At 54.3% G+C, this 23,892-nt stretch overlaps 2 protein-coding genes across 2 annotated transcripts; both read right to left on the reverse strand.

Moving 5' to 3' along the window:
• Positions 1-435: 435 nt before the first annotated feature.
• On the reverse strand, positions 436-23,889 carry LOC122372520 (probable cardiolipin synthase (CMP-forming)). Its single transcript, XM_043349769.1, has 6 exons — positions 23,725-23,889; positions 13,985-14,471; positions 13,018-13,191; positions 10,395-10,574; positions 6,042-6,202; positions 436-3,497 (listed from the first exon to the last, which is right to left on the reverse strand). Exons 2-6 carry the CDS (start codon positions 14,459-14,461, stop codon positions 3,392-3,394), a joined length of 1,098 nt encoding a protein of 365 aa, XP_043205704.1. The 5' UTR covers positions 14,462-14,471; positions 23,725-23,889; the 3' UTR covers positions 436-3,391.
• LOC122372930 (cytochrome b5 reductase 4-like) lies at positions 18,589-20,145 on the reverse strand. The gene is made up of 4 exons (XM_043350616.1): positions 19,960-20,145; positions 19,759-19,875; positions 18,743-19,617; positions 18,589-18,646 (listed from the first exon to the last, which is right to left on the reverse strand). The coding sequence occupies exons 1-4, from the start codon at positions 20,143-20,145 to the stop codon at positions 18,589-18,591; spliced, it is 1,236 nt and encodes a 411-aa protein (XP_043206551.1).
• Positions 23,890-23,892: the final 3 nt, after the last annotated feature.

The following is a 23,892-nucleotide window of genomic DNA, read 5'->3' on the forward strand; positions in this document are numbered from 1 at the left end:
GGGGGGAGCCGCAGAGTTTAGAAACCGGCGAGTCCACAGCGAGGGCTGGCTGCGGCACAAGCCGCGGCCATTCGCTGCTCAGCGGCACCGGTGGAGTGTGGGCCGATGCACACTCGCCGTGTTTGCGTACGCCGCCGGCTTGCACGCTGCTGTTGGCGAGCGGTAACGGGTTGAGAACGGACGTAGGTATGTGGCGTCAGCCGGACGCTCTCTACTGCGCCGTGGGACGGGACGGGGGGGGGGGGGCAGGAGTGGCACCAGCCATGACGTGCTGCAGAGGCGGCGCCAGCTCGGCAGGGCCGGCGCCAGGACTGGGCCGGGTCCGGCAGGTCCGGGATAAATGGCGTGCCGCGGTAATACAACCGTCCGTTGCGAGGCTCTGATGTGTGGATCCATCTCCCCTCATGAGTCGCTTGTATGGAACATGAATCCATTGACATAAAATGTTTATTTCCAATCGGCACAATGCGTAAAAATCACAGTTGCACTATTAGCCCCATGGCACTCTCAATTATTCAACTTCACTGTGATTTGAGTGGACTTGGCTCCCCATTAGGAGAAAAACGACTTAGCGGGGCCCGGGGATTCGCGGAGGTGCCGTCCCTCTCGATCCAAACAGCAAGCTCGTGGTACAGAATAGGTGATTGCACACAACATCGATGCCGCGGAAAATATGCGTCCAAAACGCTCGTACTTGCATATAGGCTACGTGCCATGCACCCGTTACAGCTGGACTGTTTGGGCACGCTGGTAGTGGGTTCGGGCGCCGGCGGCTCTAACCCGCGGCGCTGAGCCAGGGCCGACTCCCGGCTGGCACCCCAGGCGGTCCCCAGGCGGTCCCCGGGCGGCAGCTGGTCGCCATCACGCCGAACACATGCCGCAGTCAGCGTCCGGCCGGCCGGCGGGCTCCCTTGCACAGCCGCCGGGCAGCTGGGGCATTCCACGATAGATCGTACCAGGCCCGTCATCCTCATCTCTCAGATTTGAATGAAAATTGGTACAAGGGGTAATCATAGGCTCCAAAAACACCTGCCAAAATATCAGACTTCTCAGATGAAAACTTTTTGAGTTACATTGCATAATATTTTCTAAACTTCAGATTGTAAGGGTGAGTTTGATGAGCTATAACTCAAAAACGAGCTAAGCAAGCAACAAACGGTAAACAGCCTTGAACTAACGATGAATCAAAGATTAATACAGTATTTTTGATATTGGAAAGAAAAGCTTTACATATTGAAAAAAGTCGTAGTTTTTTTTTTAAATTGTCTATAATGGCCCTTGGGACCAAAATTTTTGCCATTTTTATTTCTTCAAAATAAACCTCAGGTCCTTTAAAATCGACATGCATAAAATTGGAAAGGTGTTCTTTCTGTAAGTTCCTCATTTAAATGTATACCAAATGGGTTTCCGGGGGTTCGGTACGACCCCAGCTCGCCGTTTCGCCTCTAATGGAGCTAGAACCTTGCGAAAAAAACGAGCATGTGCGCCGTTACAAGATGCATTGAATGATATCACATTTTAAGGTCTCGGGTTCATTGGTGACCCCTGAGGTCATTTCAAGTGACCCAAATTACGGGTCCGGTTTTTGATAGATAACTTCGCAACAAATGGTCGCAGAGCCGCGATTTTAGCATCTTTGTGTTTGCCTAGCTCCGGCGCGTCCAATGGTATACTGTTTGTTCTGGTGAGGTCAGCTTAAGTCGCTGACCTCGGGTCAGCACACTGCCGTGTATTTGGCTCCGCTCCCCGACCGGGCGGCCCAGCCGGCAGCCAGCCGCCGGGCATCACGTGACCGCCCCGAGTCCGCGGCAAAGCCAACCAGCGCGGCGCTGGACAAACAGCGCCGCCACAGAGATGGTTAACAGTCCGGTCAGGCCACGAAGCTGGGTGAATGAGATCATATTGCACATCATTCGATTCGCAACGTCTTTCCGAGTCCATTGGTAGCTTTCCCGTCTCTCTAGCTCAATTTGATCGAGAGTTATTGACGAAAAACTCTTATGACCCTAGTGACGTACGAATGACGTCACGCAAGGTCAACAATGCAAAAGTGAGGCAAAAATGACTTCAATTGAACTTTCAGTAACCAGTGATGTCACTAGGCAGCTTTACCACACCATTTGTAGGCTCTCTTCCGATATCACAATTCGAGACCATTACAGTGACGCAAAATAAGTACATTTATAGAAAGAACACCTTCCTAATTTTTTGCATACTACTTAAAAATGATCCAAAAATGTTTTTAAGTAAATAAAAATTCAAAAAAATTTGGTCCCAAAGGCATAAAAATGCAAATGAAAGGAAACTCGAGGTGTTATATATCAAAAATAATATAAATTTCAAAAACTTTAAAAATGCATATTATTCTTCGTTTCAATGCAAGTTCAATGCCGTATAGCGTTTGGCATTTGGATTATCCGTCTTAGAGTTACAGCCCGCCAAACTTGGGGCTGCAACGCAAGATCCAAAACATGTTATACACTATAACTCAAAAACCACTCATCTGATAAGCCAGAAATTGTTACAGGAGGATTCAGAGCCCCTGATTACCCCTCAGACCAATTATCGTTAAAATCCGAGAGATGAGGGTGTCAAATTGGAAAAAAGTGGTACGATCTATCGTGGAATGCCCCAGCTGTACGACACGGCCGTCTGCATAATGCATAATGAACACCGCGCCGGGCCGTGCACGGCAGTCCCCAGTACCGGGTGAATGCACATCATGACCATGAGTCATGTGCCTGGAGCCGGGCGAGTCACGACGCCGGCAGCCGGGCTGTGAGGGGGTTTCCGGCGGTGTGATCCGACTCTTTATGTCCTTGTCTGACGGCGAGCGTCAACTGGGGAGGATTGGCGGTTGGACCGGACTGCCAGGCTGTCGGCGTCACTTCGCCAGACCGTCAGTCGTCTGTCACTGTCAGTATCAATCTGCCAGACTACCTATCTGTCAGTCAGTCTGTTCACCAGACTCACATTGTCAGTTCGACAGACTGTCACATTGTCAATTCGACAGACTGTCACTGTGTCAGTCCACCAGGTTATCAGCCGGTCTGTCAGTCTATCAGTCTGTCTGTCGGCCAGGATCAGTCTCCGCCGCGTCAATAAGCCAGCCCCCCAGAATGTCAGTTCGCTAAGTCCTGCTCAGTCGGTTTCGATCCCGTTTACAGTGGAGTCGGGGGTGTCCCGTCCAGAGTATATAGATCACGTCCCGTCCGCCCCGCCGTCGGCTGACTCAACCCTCGGTCCCTCGCCGCAGCAGCTGCCGTCAGGGCGGCCGTTTGCCGTCTGTAGTTGCCGTCAGGGCGGCCGTTTGCCGCTGGATTTGCCGTCAGGGCGGCCGTTTGCCGTCTGTAGTTGCCGTCAGCGCGGCCGTTTGCCGCTGGATTTGCCGTCAGCGCGGCCGTTTGGCGTCCTCTTTATCCAGCAGTCGGTAGGTGGAGCTCTGTAGCAGGGCGTATACCATTCCCGAGGTGACAGTGGTGCCAGCTGTCACACACCTGTCGGACGACGGTCACGGGACGGTCAGACGACCCGTGACAGATCTGACAGACAGACGGTCCGTGACAGCTGGACGACAGACAGCTCGTGACAGATAAATGACAGACGGTCCATGACACACAGATGCCAGCCAGGTGATCCGTGACGGACATGTGACAGTCAGGCGGTCCGTGACAGACAGATGACAGACAGATGTCAATCAGACGATCCGTGACAGACAGACGACAGTTGGCCCGTGACAGACAGATGTCAGTCAGACATGAGCAGGTCTGTGACAACCATGCGACAGTCAGACCCTGTCGGACGGACACAAAACACCATAGGTATCAGTACACACTACATACACAAGTCGTCAACGTATTTTGGAACGCAATACTTTGATTTTTCTAATTATTATTGTTCCAGGTCCGACTACAGACCACTACAGCAAAGCGTATTTCAAAACATGATCCAACTGAGCGACGTATTTCAAAACATGACCGATAACACGTTCAGCATGTGACTCGAAGTACAGTCAGTGCTGACTGCAGCGGAAACCGGGAGGCGATGTGGTGGCGCCTGCGGAGATTACGGCTCCGTCCCGGCGCGACCGACCACACAGGAAGGGGAGGGAGGGAGGGATGTCCGGGGGACGCGCTGATACGGGGCGCGGCTGCACGCCGGTCGCCAGTCGCCACGGACGGCCGAGACCGGGCACCACAGCACAAACCCTCCCACCGGAGAACGTGGTCGTCACATCAGACCCAGCAGAACTGGGTCTTCTCACCAGAGTATAGAACTCTCACCAGAACACCAGACTCTCTCATAGTGAATCACATTCTCGCACCAGAACAAGTATGACCGAACCATCTCAACCAGAGCACATGTCTCTTCAGAGCAGCACACCCTCTCGCCAGGGCAGGGGCGGATCCAGGATTTCCATAGGGTAGTGGCAGTCAGCACAGGGGCGGCACATTTCCCGCCTACGGGGGCGGCATTCACTTCACTACGGGGGCGGCACCTCTACTTGAGGGCGGCACTCTGACTTCAGGGAGAGGAGCAACATAATCTGAGGGTTGAATATAGAATCAGACAGTTACTACCACAGATTATTATGAAATGAACTTAAAGAAATGCTCATTCCCGTAAAATGCGCTCCACCGTCTATCGAAAAAATGACGCCCTCCTCCGCCATCTACAAAGGCCGGGCGGCATTTTTTCGATAGGCTGGGGCTTCGGACCCCAGAGCCCCCAGGATCCGCGCCTGCGCCAGAGAACAAAGGACCCTCTATCTCTTAACAACATGGGGCACTTAACCCCTACTAGACACCGACTTTAATCACAGAATCGACCCTCTCGCCACTACCTAGTTCGAATTTTCTCTCCCTGCTTCCGTATCGCCGTGCTGCCAGAGCAGACCCCTCGCCGCCCCACTACCCTTCCTCACCAGGGCAGACCCCTCGCCACCCCACTACCCCTCCTCACCAGGACAGACCCCTCGCCACCCCACTACCCCTCCTCACCAGGACAGACCCCTCGCCACCCCACTACCCCTCCTCACCAGGACAGACCCCTCGCCACCCCAGTAACCTTCCCACCAGAGCAGACCCCTCGCCGCCCCAGTAACCCCTCCTCACCAGAGCAGACCCCTCGCCACCCCAGTAACCCCTCCTCACCAGAGCAGACCCCTCGCCACCCCAGTAACCCCTCCTCACCACAGCAGACCCCTCGCCACCCCAGTAACCCCTCCTCACCACAGCAGACCCCTCGCCACCCCAGTAACCCCTCCTCACCAGGACAGACCCCTCGCCACCCCAGTAACCCCTCCTCACCACAGCAGACCCCTCGCCACCCCAGTAACCCCTCCTCACCAGGACAGACCCCTCGCCACCCCAGTAACCCCTCCTCACCAGAGCAGACCCCTCGCCACCCCAGTAACCCCTCCTCACCAGGACAGACCCCTCGCCACCCCAGTAACCCCTCCTCACCACAGCAGACCCCTCGCCACCCCAGTAACCCCTCCTCACCAGGACAGACCCCTCGCCACCCCAGTAACCCCTCCTCACCAGAGCAGACCCCTCGCCACCCCAGTAACCCCTCCTCACCAGGACAGACCCCTCGCCGCCCCAGTAACCCCTCCTCACCAGAGCAGACCCCTCGCCACCCCACTACCCCTCCTCACCAGGACAGACCCCTCGCCACCCCACTACCCCTCCTCACCAGAGCAGACCCCTCGCCACCCCACTACCCCTCCTCACCAGAGCAGACCCCTCGCCGCCCCAGTAACCCCTCCTCACCAGAGCAGACCCCTCGCCACCCCACTACCCCTCCTCACCAGGACAGACCCCTCGCCACCCCACTACCCCTCCTCACCAGGACAGACCCCTCGCCACCCCACTACCCCTCCTCACCAGAGCAGACCCCTCGCCACCCCACTACCCCTCCTCACCAGAGCAGACCCCTCGCCACCCCAGTAACCCCTCCTCACCAGAGCAGACCTCTCGCCACCCCACTACCCCTCCTCACCAGAGCAGACCCCTCGCCGGCCCACTACCCCTCCTCACCAGAGCACTCTGAGAGCCGTGTGGTCCACGAAGCCCAGCACGGGAGCGGCCAGCGTCGAGGCCACCAGTGTGATCTGTAGGAACGTGTTCACCTTGCTGATGAACGTGGGCTCCAGCTGGGCGGTGGCGAACGTCGGGTCAAAGTAGCGCGACAGCGTCACCTGAGGACGACCGTGTCAGACGGTCAGACCGGTGTGTCACCATCAGACGGTCAGATGTCGCGGTTAGAGGATCAGAGGCCCCGGTCAGACGGGTAAAATGTCACGGTTAGACGGTCAGAAGCCCGGCCAGACGGTCAGACGGGTATGACACCATCAGTCGGTCAGATGTCGCGGTTGGAGGGTGAAAGGCCCGGACACGGTCAGATGTCAAGGCTAGAGGGTCAGATGTCAGGGTCAGAGACCTCAGTCAGACGGTCAGAAATACCGCCACTGTAGGACGACCTCACACGGATCGCCGGTCCGCGCGGGGGGGGGGCGATGTTGGAGCGCTCCGGGTCAGTGAGAAGTGCAGACAGGTCGATACGGCCGCGCGACTCCGGCCGACCGGCGGGTCGATGGCGGCGATTCCAGTCGCCGGCGGACACGGAGTGGTCTGCAGCGGATCACGGACTCACGGACAGTGGACAGCCGCGGACACAACAAGGTCACTAGATAGTCCCGGACAATAGACAGTCATCATTATAAGATGTTTACGGACAACACTACACAGTTACAGGCAGCAAACAGTAACGAATGCTTGACAATTAGTGTCACGGACACTGGACAGTCACGAAAATGTGTCCCGAACTCAGTTGGTGCCGCTAGCCGTCAGGCTATTGATCCGGCGTGCCGCTACACGGGACCACCGGGTCGGGGAGGAGGGCCGGCGACTGACCGGCAGGGGCAGCGGCAGGGTCGCCGCCAGCCGGGGATGGGTAGAAGGGTACCCGGCGGATCGGGTCACCCTTCCAACCAACCTGATAATTATCTTTCAACTTAGGTATGCTATGTCACGGACACTATCTTCATCACTGCATAAGGTGAAGAAAAAAACTTCGAGCATAAACGTTTCTCATGTATCGTCCCATAAGTATGAAAAAGGGCCTGGCCATCGTTTCATTGGAGCAGCCAATAAAAGTCTTCGAAGTAAAATGCAACTAAATTAAAAAACCTGAAGGAGCGTACCACGCTCAAAGCTGAAAAACAAAACATTCGGCTTAAACAAAACGCAATGAAGGGTCAAACGATGGAGTTAAAAAAAAACTTTCGAAAAAGAAACGAAGTCCCTCTAAAGCCTCTCTTGATGTCACACGTCTGCACAACACAAGCAATATAAAAGAGAAATAAGACTTTTCCCTCATCATGAAATCAAGCTCAGGCCTCACGGCTTCCATTTCATGCGATGGCCGGCCAGTGTGCTGCCACCTTCAGGGACGGCTGGGCACCCTGGCGGCGAGACACAGAAACTGGTACGGCCGCGGCCGCAGTGCCGAGGATAAGAACAGCCAACAGGGGCCAGGGCTGCCTAACGGATGGCCTTTGATGGGGTTTAGCTAGCATTATCTTATCAAACGTAACGTTTCCTCATTAAAGGACATCATCATCATCATCATAATAAAGGACATTTCAGAGATGTGTCATGACATGATTGTGCCAAGGAACATAGTGGAGAAAGGCTTGTTGAGCATCCTATAAATTATAATCAACATTGAACATGCTTCCGAAAGTTCCGTGTTAACTGACTACTGTGAGCGAACGGAGACCACCCAGCACCTCGACTACCGATGCCGACAGCAGCCCGCGGCCCGGGGCGAGCGAGTCTGGGCGGCGTGGTCCTCATTCCTCACCTTACTGCGGCGAGGCAGCTATTGCTACTTTAACAAATCAGAGAATAGTTCACAGATGAATCCAACAGGGCAAATGCCTAATTAAATGGCCAATGGGTGCATTTATCACGCTCCATAGCATCCTTTTCATAGAGCATCCCAACCGTACCAAAGAAACAGGACCCAGTTATCAGTCACTCAGACTCCTGGAGTCACCCAATCCCGAAATGCGGAAATACCCGCTGCTCTGTATCCGTGACATCGTGTTATTATGTGCCTCGGAATCACTCAGATCTGCTAAGCGTTTGCAGTAAGCTACCGGGCGGGGGTGTTTCCTAGATACTGTGAAGGAGTCCCTCAGAGGTCGGACACTGTTGGAGGCGGAGCTCGCACGTACTGGGAGAGTGGTCTTTGGATGATCAGGTCTCTGGGAGGTCACACATACTGGCCGGGTGTCCCGGAGTCCCCCAGAGAGAGATTCGACCTGTATAGACAGGTTTTTAGTCACGCACACATGTACCAGACTTCACACGTACTCTGACCCCAGGGTCTCACCGAACACGTACCGGCGGCGGGACGGAGCGGTGTCGGCGAGTATCCCAGGATCCCACAGGGGTCCCTGGGTCCGCAGAGCCCCCACGTACCGGCGGTGGTATGGGTCCCAGGGTCCCACAGGCAGGGTTACTTTTACAGGAAAAGTTGAGAGGGGGAATGAGATTCGGGGAGGTCATGACGCTCGTCCCCTCGGTTTCTGCGCTGACGCCTGTACCGATATGCCAGTGAGTGCAGTGGCGGATCCAAGGGGGAGGGTCGGTCACATGGGTCACGACCCCCCCTCCCCCCCTGGAGCCCTGGGGCACCAAAGGTCTGCCAGGGGCACCACGGTCCTGTCAGGGGTACCACAGGCCTGTCAGGAGCACCATAGGCCTAGCAAGAGCACCACAGGTCTGACAGGGGCACCACCGGCCTCGCAGGGGCACCAAGGGCCTGTCAGGGTCCCTTCAGGCTTGTCAGGGGCACCACAGGTCTGTCCTGTCAGGGGCACCAGAGGCCTAGTAGGGGCACCACCAGCCTCGTAGGGGCACCTTGGGCCTGTCAGGGCCACCATGTACAGCCCTCAGCAGACTGCGTGGTAGGTATTCTTTTTTCGACAAAACTGGTAATAACTCAAAAGCTATGTTATCATTCGGTCGGAACTGACTGCAAATAGATGCGCCACGCTCCACTCCTTCGATTGGGTCTATCACTAAACAATGTATACGCCATGTGTGGCAACAAAATGCAAAAGTTTGTTTTGGGGGCAAATATACACTTTTCGGTTTTGTTGCCAAACTGGATGGAAAATGAATACGATGATAATGCCAATCTAGGGTACGGAGTCTCGCGCATCTTGCTTTTACGATTTCTGAGTGACCGATAGCATAGTATTCGCGTTATTCTCAGTTTTGTCCGAAAAAGAATACCTACCACGCAGTTTGCAGACGGCCCTGTCAGGGACGCTTCAGGCTTGTCAGAGGCACCACAGTCCTGTCTGGGCCCAGGGGCACCACAGGCCTAGCAGGGGCACCACGGGCCTGTCAGGGGCCCATAGGCTTGTCAGGCAGAGGCACCACAGGTCTGTCAGGAGCACCATCGGTCTAGCAAGAGCACCACCGGTCTGCCAGGGGCACCAGAGGCCTGTCAGGGGCACCACCGGCCTCGGAGGGCCACTTTGGGCCTGTAGGGGAACCACGGGCCTGTCAGGGGCATTTCAGGCTTGTCAGGGGCACCACAGTCGTGTCAGGAGCACCATCGGCCTAACAAGAGCCCCACAGGTCTGCCAGGGGCACCACCGGCCTCGCAGGGGCACTACCGGCCTCGCATAGGCACCATGGGCCTGTCAGGGGCACCACGGGCCGGTCAGGGGCACCACGGGCCTGTCAGGGGCACTTCAGGCTTGTCAGAGGCACCACGTTCCCTCCAGCGGCACCACGAACCTGCCAGGGGCACCTGCGGCCTAGCAGGGGCACCACAGCCCCCCCCCAAAAAACTGAAATTAGGGCATCACCAAAATTAAGTGGCAGAAGCCCGAAATCCGTTGAGTTTTTACTTTTGGGTACAGCAAGGGGCACCATTTCGATTCATGACCCTCCCCTTGGGGTTTTGCTGGATCCGCCCCTGAGTGAGTGCGAAAAGACAACACAAGAGACGGTCCCACCGACCATCCAATCAGTATCGGGTCAAATCTGGAGTTCCGGATATTTTAAGTTCTGCCCGGGCGGTGCCACTGCCCATACTCATTGATAATATCTTAGCGCCAGCAACGTTGATGATGACTAGAATCTGAATAACGATGACTCTAGAATCTGAATAGCGAATTAATTGAAAATGGGCTCAAAAATAATTTTGAAAGGGGGAAATTTCCCCTTCCCTCCCTAGCCATTCTCACACAATTTGAAAGGGGAGCGGAAATTTCGGAAGGGGGAAATTCCCTCTTCCCCCTTTAAAAGTAATCCTGCCCACAGGGGGTCCCAGGGTCCGCGGAGCCCCCCCCCCCCCGCACGTACCGGCGGCGGGACGGAGCGGTGCCGCACCCAGGCGGCGGCGACGATCAGTCCCAGGTCGCGCGCCACCGTCAGCACCGTCAGTCCGAGCGGGATCAGACCCGTGTAGGTCAGCGACAGGAACAGCGTGGCCACCAGCAGCTTGTCGGCCAGCGGGTCCAGGAAGCTGCCCAGCAGCGACGACTGCCGACAGGGCGGCGGGCGTCACAGGGACACAGAGTGTGTCACAGGGGCAGGGGATGTGTCACAGGGGCAGGGGGGGTGTCACAGGGGCAGGGGGTGTGCCACAGGGACACAGAGTGTGTCACAGGGACACAGAGTGTGTCACAGGGACACAGAGTGTGTCACAGGGGCAGGGGATGTGTCACAGGGGTAGGGGGTGTGTCACAGGGACACAGAGTGTGTCACAGGGGCAGGGGGTGCGTCACAGGGACACAGAGTGTGTCACAGGGGCAGGGGGTGCGTCACAGGGACACAGAGTGTGTCACAGGGGCAGGGAATATGTCACAGAGGCACCCAGTATCTCATGGGAGTCCGGAGAGCGTCACACTGTCACGGAGAGCGTCACACTGTCACGGAGAGCGTCACATTGTCACGGAGGGTGTCACTCTGCCACCAATAGCATCGCAATATACATACACGGAGAGCGTTACAGGGTGTCCGGAAATTATTTGTCCCTCCATCAAATCGCCGCCATAATCAATAAAAAAGAGCCCCGGGTCATTGTTTATTTACCGATTTATCCCCTGCCCTGTCCCACCCATTCCCTCATCCGCTTTGGCATTGCATAGATCAAGATGTCCAGAGTATCCGCGCTGATGTTCAGCCACACCTTTCACAGGTTCCTCTACAGTCCGTTTTCTGTGGGAGCTTGTTCAATCTTGCTGAGCTCCTCCTTCATGACTTCCCATAGGTTTTCGATTGAGATTAGGGCAGAGGATTCAACTTGACTTCCTACTTCATTCCAGTTTTCACCACAACTTCAGCACGATGACGCTTTGTCGAAGAGTTTCTTTCGTCATAGTAGACACCACGTTCAGGTGCGAGTTACGCCTGCCAAACACTGCCCCCTGGCGCCTCGCAAGTGTCAAAGTCAGGTGACCGGGTTATGTCATCTGTCTAACGGACAGCTGTGGATAGCCTGAGGCACGGTCTTAGCAAATTTTTTAACAGTTCTTAACCCGGCAGTTGCTGGGGTATTTCGCCACCCACCGTTTGCTGGGGGGGGGGGGGGCGTTAAACGCCCCCAGCCGATTACTCGAGAACCAATAGGCGCAGCGGAACGCACGAGGCGGCAAACGAAAGAACGCGACGAGACGCTTCAGATGAGTACTTTAAAGTTGAATTTTGAGGTCACAGGTCGGGTCAAGGTCAGGTCAAACACCTGAAATCGGGCTTTCAGTAGCATGGACTTCAGGACTTCGCAACGGACGCCTCTCGTCATAAACTCTGTCAAAACGGTGCTCAATCCATCATATAAGGCCTACAAGAGTGTCAGCTCCATGTAGGGGTCAGTCAAGCATAGGTCAGGGTCAAGGTCAGGTCAACTGGGCAGGCACATATCCCCGAAAATCAAAACTGATATTCGCAGTCTGTGACACATGTTTTATGGGTAATTTGGGGCGTACGCTGCCCGGGCCTAATTTGGGGCGTAGAACACGATGGTGGCATTCATTTTATCATATGTGTACGTGTTTGGCTAAAAAAGTTCAACTGAAGAAATACATGTATCATGGTCTTGAAGTAGTCACGAGAAATTGCCAAGATTCAGTTCAAGATTTTGGAAAATGCGGAACGATAATCAATAATCGAAGATAGCCATTTGATTGTTCATGGTATTGGCAGTCTAACGGAGTTTACGGCATGTCTGTATGTCTATTCTGTGATTTTATATGATTTTTTGAACATGTGCCGTTTTTGGTCGAAAACTCAGAAATCATGACGTCACTAAAACCTCTATATCAAAAATTTTCCGACCGATTTCTTGAAACTTTGTCACAATAAACTTCAATCGATTTCCTACAGGTGCCCAAATTTTGGCGCGCCTGCGGCGCGCCGTTTTTATGCTATGGCCCGGCGAAAAAAGTGGGGGCGTTTAACGCCCCCCCCCCCCCAGCAACTCGCGGGTTAAAGCGCATGGTAGGATTTAGCTCAATGAGCCAGGGGAAAATAATTTCCGGACACCCTGTATAATGTCACAATCAGACTGGCCGCCGAGGTGACGGTGGGGAGAGAAGATTACAGCGGTGCGATGGTGGTAAATTGACGGCGAGAATCGAGCTCATGCAAAGACAAATACCGGACAGAATGCGAAGCCAATATTTTATGGCTATTCCTATGGGGTACATGATATACACAATTGTCAAGTTGATATATCAATAACAAAGTGAAGAAACAAACGAAAACGACACAATAATGCAAAACGAGTCAGCAACTCTTATTCCTGAAAACCGGTGGCAGCCACTAACCCACTTGTTTTGACCTCTGGCCTCCCCATCTTCCCACCCACGCCCCGTCCACCTGTCCACCTGCCCACCCACGCCCCGTCCACCTGTCCATCCATGTCCACCCACGTCCCGTCCACCTGTCCACCCACTCCCCGTCCACCTGTCCAGTGTCCACCCACCTGTCCGGGGAATGTGCGCGCGATCCAGCCGTCCAGCAGGTCGGTCACCCCTGCCACGATGAAGCAGGCCAGCGCCGGCTCGTAGGCCTCGGCCGCCACCAGCCACCCGATGGCGGGCGTCAGCGCGATCCGCGTCACGCACAGCGCGTTCGGCACCGTGTAAATGTTCTCATGCTGAAACACACACATACCACAGACACGCCATCAGCACGTGTGCATATAACCTTGCCTGTGGAACCGACATATACACAAGAATGGAATATTTCAACGTAAAACCGATAATTATATCACTCATGTCGTTTTTTTTTCAGGAATCAGCCTAGCAGTAGCCAGTGAAATCATTTTTGCGATTGAGGGTTTGTCAACAAAACAAAAGAAACAAGCTGTTTAATTAGAGCTCCGAAACGCAACCGTCACTTAAGCCAGGGACCATATAAGTCATCCCACTGCTCAGCACTGTGTCTGTGGCCCCAGAAACGTGTCGAAGAGTGTTGAATAGCGCAACGCTAGCTGGTTTGGCCACGCTGGGTCGCTGCCTCCTCCTAATGTAATTGGACCGCTCTATACATGGAGTGCTCGGCCCCTATTTGACGCCATTCAGCCATTTAGTGCAGCGGGCGAGCGCTGCAGGTCACAGGACGAGGAATAACTCTCAGAAGGGAAATGTTCCACGCCACTCCCGGAGTCGGGGATGAACCACGAACCCTCAGAATGGGCGTCCACCAAACTCCTCGCAGGGAACTGCTTACTGTACACAAGAACGTGGATATTAAAAAGACCAATTACTAAAACTCCAACTCCATGACCTAATAAAAAACATGACATGAAGTATGAACACCAAAGGAGCATCAGAGGGAGTCTCCTGCCTTATGGCGTGTCAGCTCATCGGTGTCAGCCAATATACGCAAAGGAGGGCGCTGGGCCTTCCAGGCAGCCTGCCAGCGCCCCGCCCGCGGTAACTACGTACCGAGACCATGCGCCGGACCGTGGAGCGCATCTGCTGCCCGGTGCGCCGCACGTCTTCCACCATGCTGCGCGGCGGCTGGTCGCTGTGTTCCCGGGCCGGCTCGTCTCTGTGTTCCCGGGCCGGCTCGTCTCGGTGTTCCCGGGAGCGCTGGTCGCTGAGACTCCTCCACTGGAAGGCCGGGCAGGCTGCCGTCCGGACGGCGGTGGACAGCCGGGCCGACTGACGGACGCAGCGGCCCGGTGAAGGGGCCGCCGGGCCGCAGGTGGACGGTGAGGAGAGCGGTCCACAGCAGGGCGCCGCGGGGACGCCCGGCGGTACGGCCAGCCGGTGCCCGGAGCGGCACAGCAGCAGGGTCAGAGGCGGCGGCGGCGGCGGCGGGACGGCGGCCACCAGCCGGAGGGCGCCGGCCGGCACCGGAGGCACCCGCGGCACGGCCGCCGCCCGGCGCAGCAGGAGCGCGCAGCAGCCGGTCAGCATCTCGGCGGGCCTGCCAACAGCGCCAGGGGCCGTCAGAGCGGGACGAGGGCAGGGCGTGACTGCCTAGTGCCTGTCAGTGGGGAAATGGGTGACATAGAATCTGATCGGTACAAGATCACGTCACAGGATAAGCAGCGCTCAGCATCAGATGTAGATTGAACACCGATACCAATCTTACGGGAAACTCCTTAGCAGTTAGCACCAACGGTATCCAACATGGAAAGTTCTCTATTTGCCAGAAATCAGACTGATTCTCATGGATATTTGACCATTACGTCACTCAGTCTAAGCTAGCCCTGCTCATTAAATATCTTAGTTAATCATCGGGAAGGGGTCTCAGGTGTCTAGTCACAGTTCTCTATCACCTAATAAACCATACATTTGTGCCATATCATTCAATCCTTTTGAGCGAACAAAATTACTTCACCAGCCAGTCACGTTGCGCGATCCAGGCGCAGTCGCACTCCCAGTGAGCAAGTGGAAAAGGTTTCCAGTCTGATGGCTCCTGCAGTCACGCAGTGTTCCACACAACCATGCTAGACTCATTGATCTGCGGATATTTTCACAATGTAAAAAAAAAAACTATCGTCAGTTACTGAGGCTCGGCATCATGACAATATCCTCTCCAAATCCACCCTACGAAGCATCATCATTCCGACAGCATGTCTATATCTGTTACCCATGCAGCAGGAATCCTAAAAAAGAGCACCCGTAATGGGCCGTTCGCTGCGCACTGCCAGCGGACCGGACTGATCGCCGCAGCTCCGTGGCAGCTCGCTCGGGGCCGCTGTCGGCCGGCCCCCGGGCGGGGGGCGGCGGGTCGTCCGCCGTCGATATTGGACCCTCGTGGAGCCGGGGTGGCTCGTGTCACCTGCTCAGCCGTGGTTATTACCCCGGCGGGGATCAATAAATAGCGCAGTGAGCTCGGAGACGGTGATCAGCGCCCATCGCCGTCCGTACGGCGGACGCAACCACTGACAGACCCGACCCGACCCTGCCCAACAGCGACCCGGTCAGCCAGGCCAGACCAGTGGCACAGACCAGCCTGACCAGTCAGACCAGACCAGACCAGACCCCATCAGAGGATGGAGTGTGGAGAACGGGCACAATTTGGCCAGTCAAACAAGGCATCTTGGACAAAGCGTCACGGGTCGAACAGTTACCCTCTTAGACAGGGATAACGTTCTAGGCCAGAACTCATGGATAGCGGAGAGCGTGGGTGCTCTGAGCCTGGTCCGTTTTGCGGTGTGTCAGTGTCAGTGTTGACAGACTGTCATGAACCCTGCGACCGACTGGGAGTCACGATAGCTGTGAGAAACCATGTTAGCTGCCGATGAACCATTAGTACCTACGAATCACCAGTGGAGGTGCAGCCCAAACCACTGCTCAGCTGTTTAGCTCAGAGAGCTGGACCTTAGCGTCAAGGCACGAATAGTTATGTCTGCAGAATAGTGTGACAAACGAGACGATATGCTGCAACTGCCGTCACGTCATTTATTACCACACGACGCACCACTGGCCGGACAGTCTACCCGCGGCGGCACCCTCGCCCGCACACGTACGGGTCACCGCGGTCACCCCGACACGACACGGAGCGGGAGCGGGAGCGGGGGCGGGTGCGGGGGCGGGAGCGCCGCCGGCACACGGACGACGGCCCGCCCGCTGACAAGGCAGGCTCCTGAGTGGGTCGAGCATGCCGCTCAGCGCCGCAACAGGGCGACAAAAAACCCAGCGAAATGCCGATACGAGCGGCAGGCCTAACGGAGCGCAGAGCGACGTCTATTGCGAGCGTGATAGGTGGGGTGTCAGCTCTGTCCTAGGAAACGTGCGGTGGGAGACTGTGTTTATAAATGGAACACAACTGTTTGTTGTTGCTACACAGAGTAGCAAGATATCATGCCATTGCAACAGCCACGGACAAACGGACACCACGATAACTTAATGAGAATAGTCGCAGAGGTATTTTGACAATGTTCTATGACGACCCAGATACCGTGAGGACGAAGGGCTAGCGCCGAACTAACGATATTCAGCGACATTAGACCACAGACGACAACGGATAAACACTGCCAGAGCGGCGACCGGCGACCGGCTGAGGCAGTCTCCAGTGTACAACAACAACAAACACCAACGCTAAACAGCACCGAGGTCGGCTACTCTGCCGGTCACCACCAACGCTAACGGCACTAAACAATCCAATCGTCGGAACCGTTTACCAGAGCCACAAAAGATCTGCACGTCCCGTCATTCACTTATGCGGTTGCCTGATTGTTCTATTAACTTATGGAGTTTCGGGTCATTTGCGTTAACCGCTCGTCAAAACACCTCTAGGAGAATCTCAATGAGACATCTGTCAATCTCAAGGGTACAACCAGAACCATCCGTTTGTGATCCGATAGTTATGGAGCTTTGACTAAGACTACGTGAGTTTGTGCGCGCTCTCATATCAGCGTCATACATACACCTATCGGGTATCTTCATGAATCACATCATCCGTCCCACATTGTGAATTGGTTCAGTGGCAGGCCAGCAGCAAGACTGGACACACGTCGCACATAAAATATCGCGTACAGCGCGGCGACCGTGGGCGCGATCTCACTCCTATCTGATAGCATCCCTAGTGAAAAAATACTAAGGCAGCATCGGCCCAGCACTGTAAAAAGGAACTACGAAACGTGACACTGGCCAAATCACGGTCTAAAATGTTAGGTTTAAAAACGTCATGTCACATTTATGCTGAAGACTTATTAATGCTGAATATTTCTCAATAGCTTGGTCTTGCCAAAGGCAAAGCAAACTCGCTGAAACGCTGGAACCATCTGGCAGCAACGCCAACTTAACCCGCGCCCTGCTGGGGGGGGGGGGGGGTGTTTGAACACCCCCCCCCCCTTGTGGTTTTTCGCGAATATCTCAAAAACGGCGGCGCTCCGCGCCGCCGTTTTTGGTACACCTTATCATACATCAATTCTACACATGTTGTGAAAATTTCAGACCAAGGTCATTCAAGGTCAGGTCACCAGGTCACTTGAAGTGACCTCACCTCATAAAAAGTTTCAATGTCTGTCATAGCTACACCGAGTGACCGATCGCTTTAAAACTTTCAGCGATTGCTAAGAGCAATAGCACGTACAAAATGCATATGTCAGAATTTTGATATCGATGACCTAAGGTCAGGTCAATTTTGCGACCTCCCTATTATAAGTCAATGGGAGAAAATTGAAATGCGCCTCTTTTGGACGAAAGACATTATAAACACTCCCAAACACTGAATTACAAGTGGTTTAGACACACTGAACATGAAAATGGTGTCCGTGACCTTTGTTTATGCCCTGAGGTCATCTTAGGTCACGAATGGTATCTAACTTTCGCAAATAACTTTTGATAGAGGCATGCTAGAGCGATGAAAACACATTAGATGTGTTCAGCTCGACGATACGGATCGACTGATATGCAACATGACCCTTTCCGGTCAGGTCATGACCTTGACCTGAGGTCAAATTTTCAAGTTGACCTTTCAAGGTCAAGTTATAGTTCATTCGATGCGTCTTGACGAGAGGAACACGATGCCGGTAAAAGTAAGCTCGTGCAAGGCTTGGGTCAAAAGTTAGTGCAGAAAAACTTTTTCCGAAAAAATCGGCTATTTTTGCAGTTTTTGCCCCCTGCAGGCAAAACCGTTGACGTTAGGTCAAATCTGAGAGAATTACTCAGAAAGGGCGTTAATAGGGCTATCGAATGCGCTTTTCCGCAGCGCTGTAGCTCTATTGGTTCCCGAGTTATGCGTTGGCATCTTGGAAATTGTCGACATTCGACCTGGAAATCGGCGAAATTTTGCCTTCAATGACCTCTGGTGACCTGACCTTTGACCTGACCAAAAAATTGACCGAAGTGATTTCGTCATTATTTTTGACGCTCTTTCGAACGCCGCCTTCCGCGTATCGCTACGTGGCCCAGGAGCCGAGTTAGAAGGGGGGTGTTCAGACACCCCCCCCCCCCCCAGCAGGGCGTGGAAATCCAGGACCCCCAGCCGGGCGCGGGTTAAACTCAGTCTGACATCTACGTTGTTTCAGCGCCCGGGCCAATATCATGAATCGCAAGATTCCCTTCACGGCTGCAGCTCTGCCTAGTGCCTAGCCATCAAACACGTGGACCTGTTGGCCGGGCACCCCGAGCTCTGCCAGAAGCCGACTGCAGGCGGCCGAGAAGGCCGTGGGTCCGCAGACGGCCACCAGCAGTCCGGGCCGCGCCGGCTCCGGTATCACCTCCTCCAGCAGCGGCGCCGACACCCGGCCGCGCCGGCCGCTCCACGCGCTCTCCGCCTCCTCCTCCGAGAGCACGTGCAGTACGCTGAAGCGCGCCTGGCGCTCGGCCAGCGCCGCCCACTGGTCGGGCCACAGCAGGTCGCGCTGCCGGCGGACAAACGTCACCAGTCGGACGGGCGCCTCCGCAGACTGGTCGAGCACGGCGCGCACCAGCCCCACCATCGGCGTCAGCCCGGTGCCGGCCGCCAGCGCCACCAGCTCGGCCACGTCCTGGGGCCGGCGGCGGAACGTGCCCACCGGCTCACTGACCTCCAGCGTCTGTCCCAGCCGCAGCGCGTCCAGCTGGGGCGTCAGCACGCCGTCCGGGTACACCTTCACCATCAGACAGAGCTGACGCTCGGCCGCCGCCGACGCCACCTCGCCCACGCTCTCCGGCACGGGCGTGTAGGGCCGCTCCAGCTGCGCGCCGCACACCGTCCGCCGCACGAACACGTGGAAACCGAGCGGCACCCGCAGCGAGCAGCCGGCCGGCGGCTGCAGCAGCAGCAGGCGCGTGTCGTGGCTCACCGGCCGCCGCTCGACCAGCACGAACGACACGAACTCGGGGCAGAACTGGGCCAGCGGCGTGCTGGTGCGGTGTCCGGCCAGCACGCGGCCCGTGCTGGCCCACTGGGCGGCGCGCCGCTTCTCCAGCACAATCTCCACCTTCCCGGCCGGCGACACGGAGGTCTGAGAGTCCGGACTGACGTCCTCCGGCAGCTCCCAGTGCAGCGTGAACACCGAGTCGCGCAGGTAGACGCGGCACAGCAGCCGGCGGCCCGTCAGTCGCACGCTCACGTCGTCAGCGGTCAGCCCCGGCTGCCGGCAGTAGGTGATGAGGTGCAGCTGCTGGGGGCTCTGGAACCAGTCGAAGTCGGGCCCGGCCGCCGGCCGCGGCGGGGGCCGCGCGGGTGCCGGCGCCGGCGGACGCAGCGAGGCCGGGCCGGGGGGAGGCGCCAGCGAGTTGCCGCTACTGCCGCCGCCGCCGCCGCCGCCCACACCCAGCGCCTTGCGGATCAGCGACTTGGCCAACGACTGTTCGCCGACGTACTTGCCCACCAGACACTTGCTGAGCATGCCCTCGTAGTTGACCCAGCGGTGCACCGAGTCGAAGAGCTCGGTGCCGTCGGCGCCGGCGGCGCGCATCAGTTCGTCGGCGCCGCCCGGGTGGTACTCCACGTAGCGGGTCACGTTATACACCTGGCCGCGCAGCGCCATCCACAGGTCGCCGGGACGGCTGTGGCGCGCCAGCTCGTCCTTGGTGACCTCTCGCCGCCGGCCGCCCACGCCCGTCAGGTCGACACCGCTGTTGGTGAGCCGGATCCAGTCCATGAGCGATCGGCCCGGCGCCAGGGCCACCTTGTTGCGAGGGTTGCCCGTGGCCATGGTGACCCGAGCGCCACCTACAACAGACGAGCAGCGGTCAGCCGGCGGCGCGCGCGCGCGGCGGCGGCGGCGGCGACAGCGGCGGCGCTCTGGAGGCAGGCAGACGCGGACCTGTGACCCCGCCAGCTCCGCTGCATGACGTCCCAGCGCTGAGCACTGTCTCAGACTCGTCCACAGCCGCAGGGCCCATCGCCACAACATGTTAATTCGGACTGAAATTACATTCATTATGATAATGATTTGTGTTTCAGAGTGCAGCCATGATAATATTACATGGCATTGAGATCATAAGTCCCATTGGCTGTCTTATTTTCCTCCTTCAACCTTCAATTTTGTAAGAACTCATTGTTCATAAATCAGAAAAAGATTAGGTAATGGTAGGGATTATTCACTTAGGCGGGATAAGGCTGTATTTTTGTTTGTTTTTTGCTATGTTATTCCTGACATTAAGCCTTTTTATGCTTAAAATGATATCACCTCCAGGACAGGGTCGATCTCACACAATATTGTCCTCGTCCTTGGTAGCTTCCTCTGGTACATTTGTGATACCTGCTCCAATTGATCAAAGCCTTTGAATAAGAGCAATAATGCAAAGGAATATGTCAACGTGTGTTCAATTATCCATTGATTCTGGTTGAAAGATTGTGTTTGGTTGGGTAAATGTGATTACCCACTTTCACATATACCTACTTATGTGGTTATATGCATTATGGCTATTTCACCATTTTGTCCATGTAAATATGAACCCAGCTAATTGAGTAAACAATATCTGACCTCATGCTTTTGTCATGCTAATCTATTTTGCAATGATATTGGCATGCTAGTTCATTTGACCAGCTATTGTCACTGCTGGTTGTTGCTGTCAAGCATCATTTCACAGTAAGTGCATGACTTATGCTGCAGCAGCCTGAGAGATGAAATCAGGCAATACAGCCCCCATCCAGCAAACAGGCAAGAAGATCATAGACGACAGAGACAAGGCTGAGCTTTTGAATCGAGCTTTTGCTGCAAAGTTCTGTGATGCAGTTGACCATGAGCCGCCGCCTGCCCCTGACTACCACCTGGACCCATTGTGCTCGTTCCATGTGTCGATGGAAAGTGTCCGAGAAATACTCAATAATGTTGATCGGCATAAGGCATGTGGCCCTGACATCAGTGGGCGCATTATCAGGGAGTGTGCTGGTGAACTCGCTGTGCCTATCACAAAGCTCTGTAATATGTCTTTTGATCAAGGTATCGTTCCTGACCTCTGGAAGCGTGCGAATATTGTCCCCATACACAAGAAAGGCTCGAGAAGTTTACCGTCAAACTATCGCTCAGTGTCACTGATGCCCATTTTTAGCAAGGTTTTAGAACGTGTTGTTTTTAATACCATGCGCGATCATGTTTTACCTGTCATCTCTGATAGGCAGCACGGTTTCATGCCAGGAAGATCATGTGCCTCCAACCTGTGTACGATGTTGCATGAAGCCTGGAGCAACATATCCGCTGGATCCCAGACCGATGTGATTTACACTGATTACAGTTCGGCTTTCCAAAGTGTTAATCATATATTCCTTCTTCACAAGCTCAAAAACTCATCCCATGTTTCTGATAAAGCTCTCCCCTGGTTCAAGTCGTATCTGTCTGGCAGGAGACAGCGGGTAGTTGTGAAGGGCAAATGCTCGGGATGGACTGATGTGAGGTCGGGCACTCCTGAAGGCGGAATTTTGTCGCCGTTGCTGTTCATTTGCTTTATTAACGATCTGCCGCTCACCCTGGAGACAAACTCATTGATGTTTGCGGATGATGTCAAAATGTACTGCAGGATTGATAAAACACAAGATGTTGACCAACTCCAACATCAGTTGGACAGCCTATGCAGATGGTCAACAAGATGGGGTCTCAGCCTGAACGCTGCGAAATGTAAAGTCTTGACTCTCTCGTTGCGTCGTAACCCTATTGTTGGAGAGTTTACTATTGGAGGAACGGTGCTAGAGAGAGTGTCTGTTATGCGAGACTTAGGTGTGCTGTTGGACGAAAAACTTACTTTCGCCAATCATGTCGACGCAACAGTGCGAAAGGCCAATAGGGCTCTGGGACTGCTAACGAGAACCTTTCAGACAGGGAAGCGTGGCCGCTCGTTACAAGAATGTGATACTGCGGCTGTGATGTGCTCTTTTAATGCCAACGTGCGATCAATTTCAGAATATTGTAGCATTGTTTGGAATGGAGCGGCTGATACCCATCTAAAAAGGATCGAACGCGTTCAGCACAAGTTCTTGATGTGGCTGAGTAGTCGTTGTCGCGTGGCGGACGCCTCACTGGAATATAATGATCTCTTACGTGCTTTCAAAGTAGGGACTCTAGCGGCTCGTCGTGCACAGCATGACATTTTATTTATTCGGAATGTCCATCAGCATGTCATCAACTCGCCCTTTCTCTTAGAACATATGCCTATTTTAGTGCCCGCTAGATCGTTTCGGAACACCAATGTCTTTTTAGTTCCTTTTGGCAGGACAAACACTGTCAAAAATGGCATTTTTAGTCGTGCTCCCAGCCGATGCAACGCATTCCTGCGGAGCAACGCAGATGTTGATATATGGACGGAGGGTACAGCTGGTTTCAGAAATAGGGTGGTGCGCTATGCACATAGCTCCTCTGAATGGTAGGATTTACGTGCATGTGAGTGTCAGGGTGTCTGGTGTGTCAGTGTCGTGTGTTCTTTTATGTTTTTAGAATTTTACTGTCCGACTTCACCTGTCATTGGGTGCAAGCCCGTTGGTGATTATTCAATAAACAAACAAACAATAAACAAGGAACTCCTTAGTTGCACTTGCCAAATAACTGAGTAAGGTGACATTTCCATGAAATTGTACATGGGGAAGCCAACTCCAGCCATAAGGAACCAATGGGAATATGTAGGAGTTTTCATCCAGCCCTCATACTTGCACTACATGTTACATAATTTCAGAGTATGTACATACCTGCAGCCTGCTATAAAGCAAAATAGCTGGTTGGCCACTGCTTGACACCACTGACTTTCCCATAAAACACAGTGTCTTGTTCAGTCCTGCACTAGGGCTGAAGGTGGTGACATAGCATAACCATCACACTTTTTATGAATGCCATTAAATTCCTATATTGTTGAAAAGAGGCCTTCATTGTGGGCACCCAAAGATGATACTAGACAAGCTTAGCCAGCAAACTTCACCAAAAATCCTTAAAAAGTAGCACTGCATAACCCACATCCATTACATTTAGGAACTGTGCTGTTTTTGTAACCATTCCTGCTTCAAATGTCTACTGGTGTACTGTTTTACTGACTATAATCAGCTAGATATGATATGAAATCATAAGTAGGTAGTTACTAAATTTGGTACATAAAATCAGCTCATTGATAGACTCTGACACCTCAAAATCTGTGTTACGCCACCATCTAGTTGATTCCACACCACATGCACTGAATCAGTGAGCCTTCATGAACAACATGACGCTGAAACTGCTATACTCAACAGTCTTGCATTGCAAAGGTTCTCAGTAAATACATAAGAATTTCAATATGAAGGGTTTCTTCCTTCACTTCTCCTAGAAACTCACCCAACGGAGTATTTGCAACCACCACTGAGATGCAGAGATGACGAATGAAGAAATCAAATGCGGTGCGATCCTCCACCTCAGATCCAAGCTAAGAGCTTTGCTTTGTTTTAAATCTTGAGAAAATGATCGGCGATCGGCTACATTACCTGGAAAGAGATCGGAAACGGT

This window comes from Amphibalanus amphitrite, unplaced genomic scaffold (assembly GCF_019059575.1).
Source record: "Amphibalanus amphitrite isolate SeventyFive unplaced genomic scaffold, NRLGWU_Aamphi_draft 000037F_arrow, whole genome shotgun sequence".
In the NCBI taxonomy this organism is placed as follows: domain Eukaryota; kingdom Metazoa; phylum Arthropoda; class Thecostraca; order Balanomorpha; family Balanidae; genus Amphibalanus; species Amphibalanus amphitrite.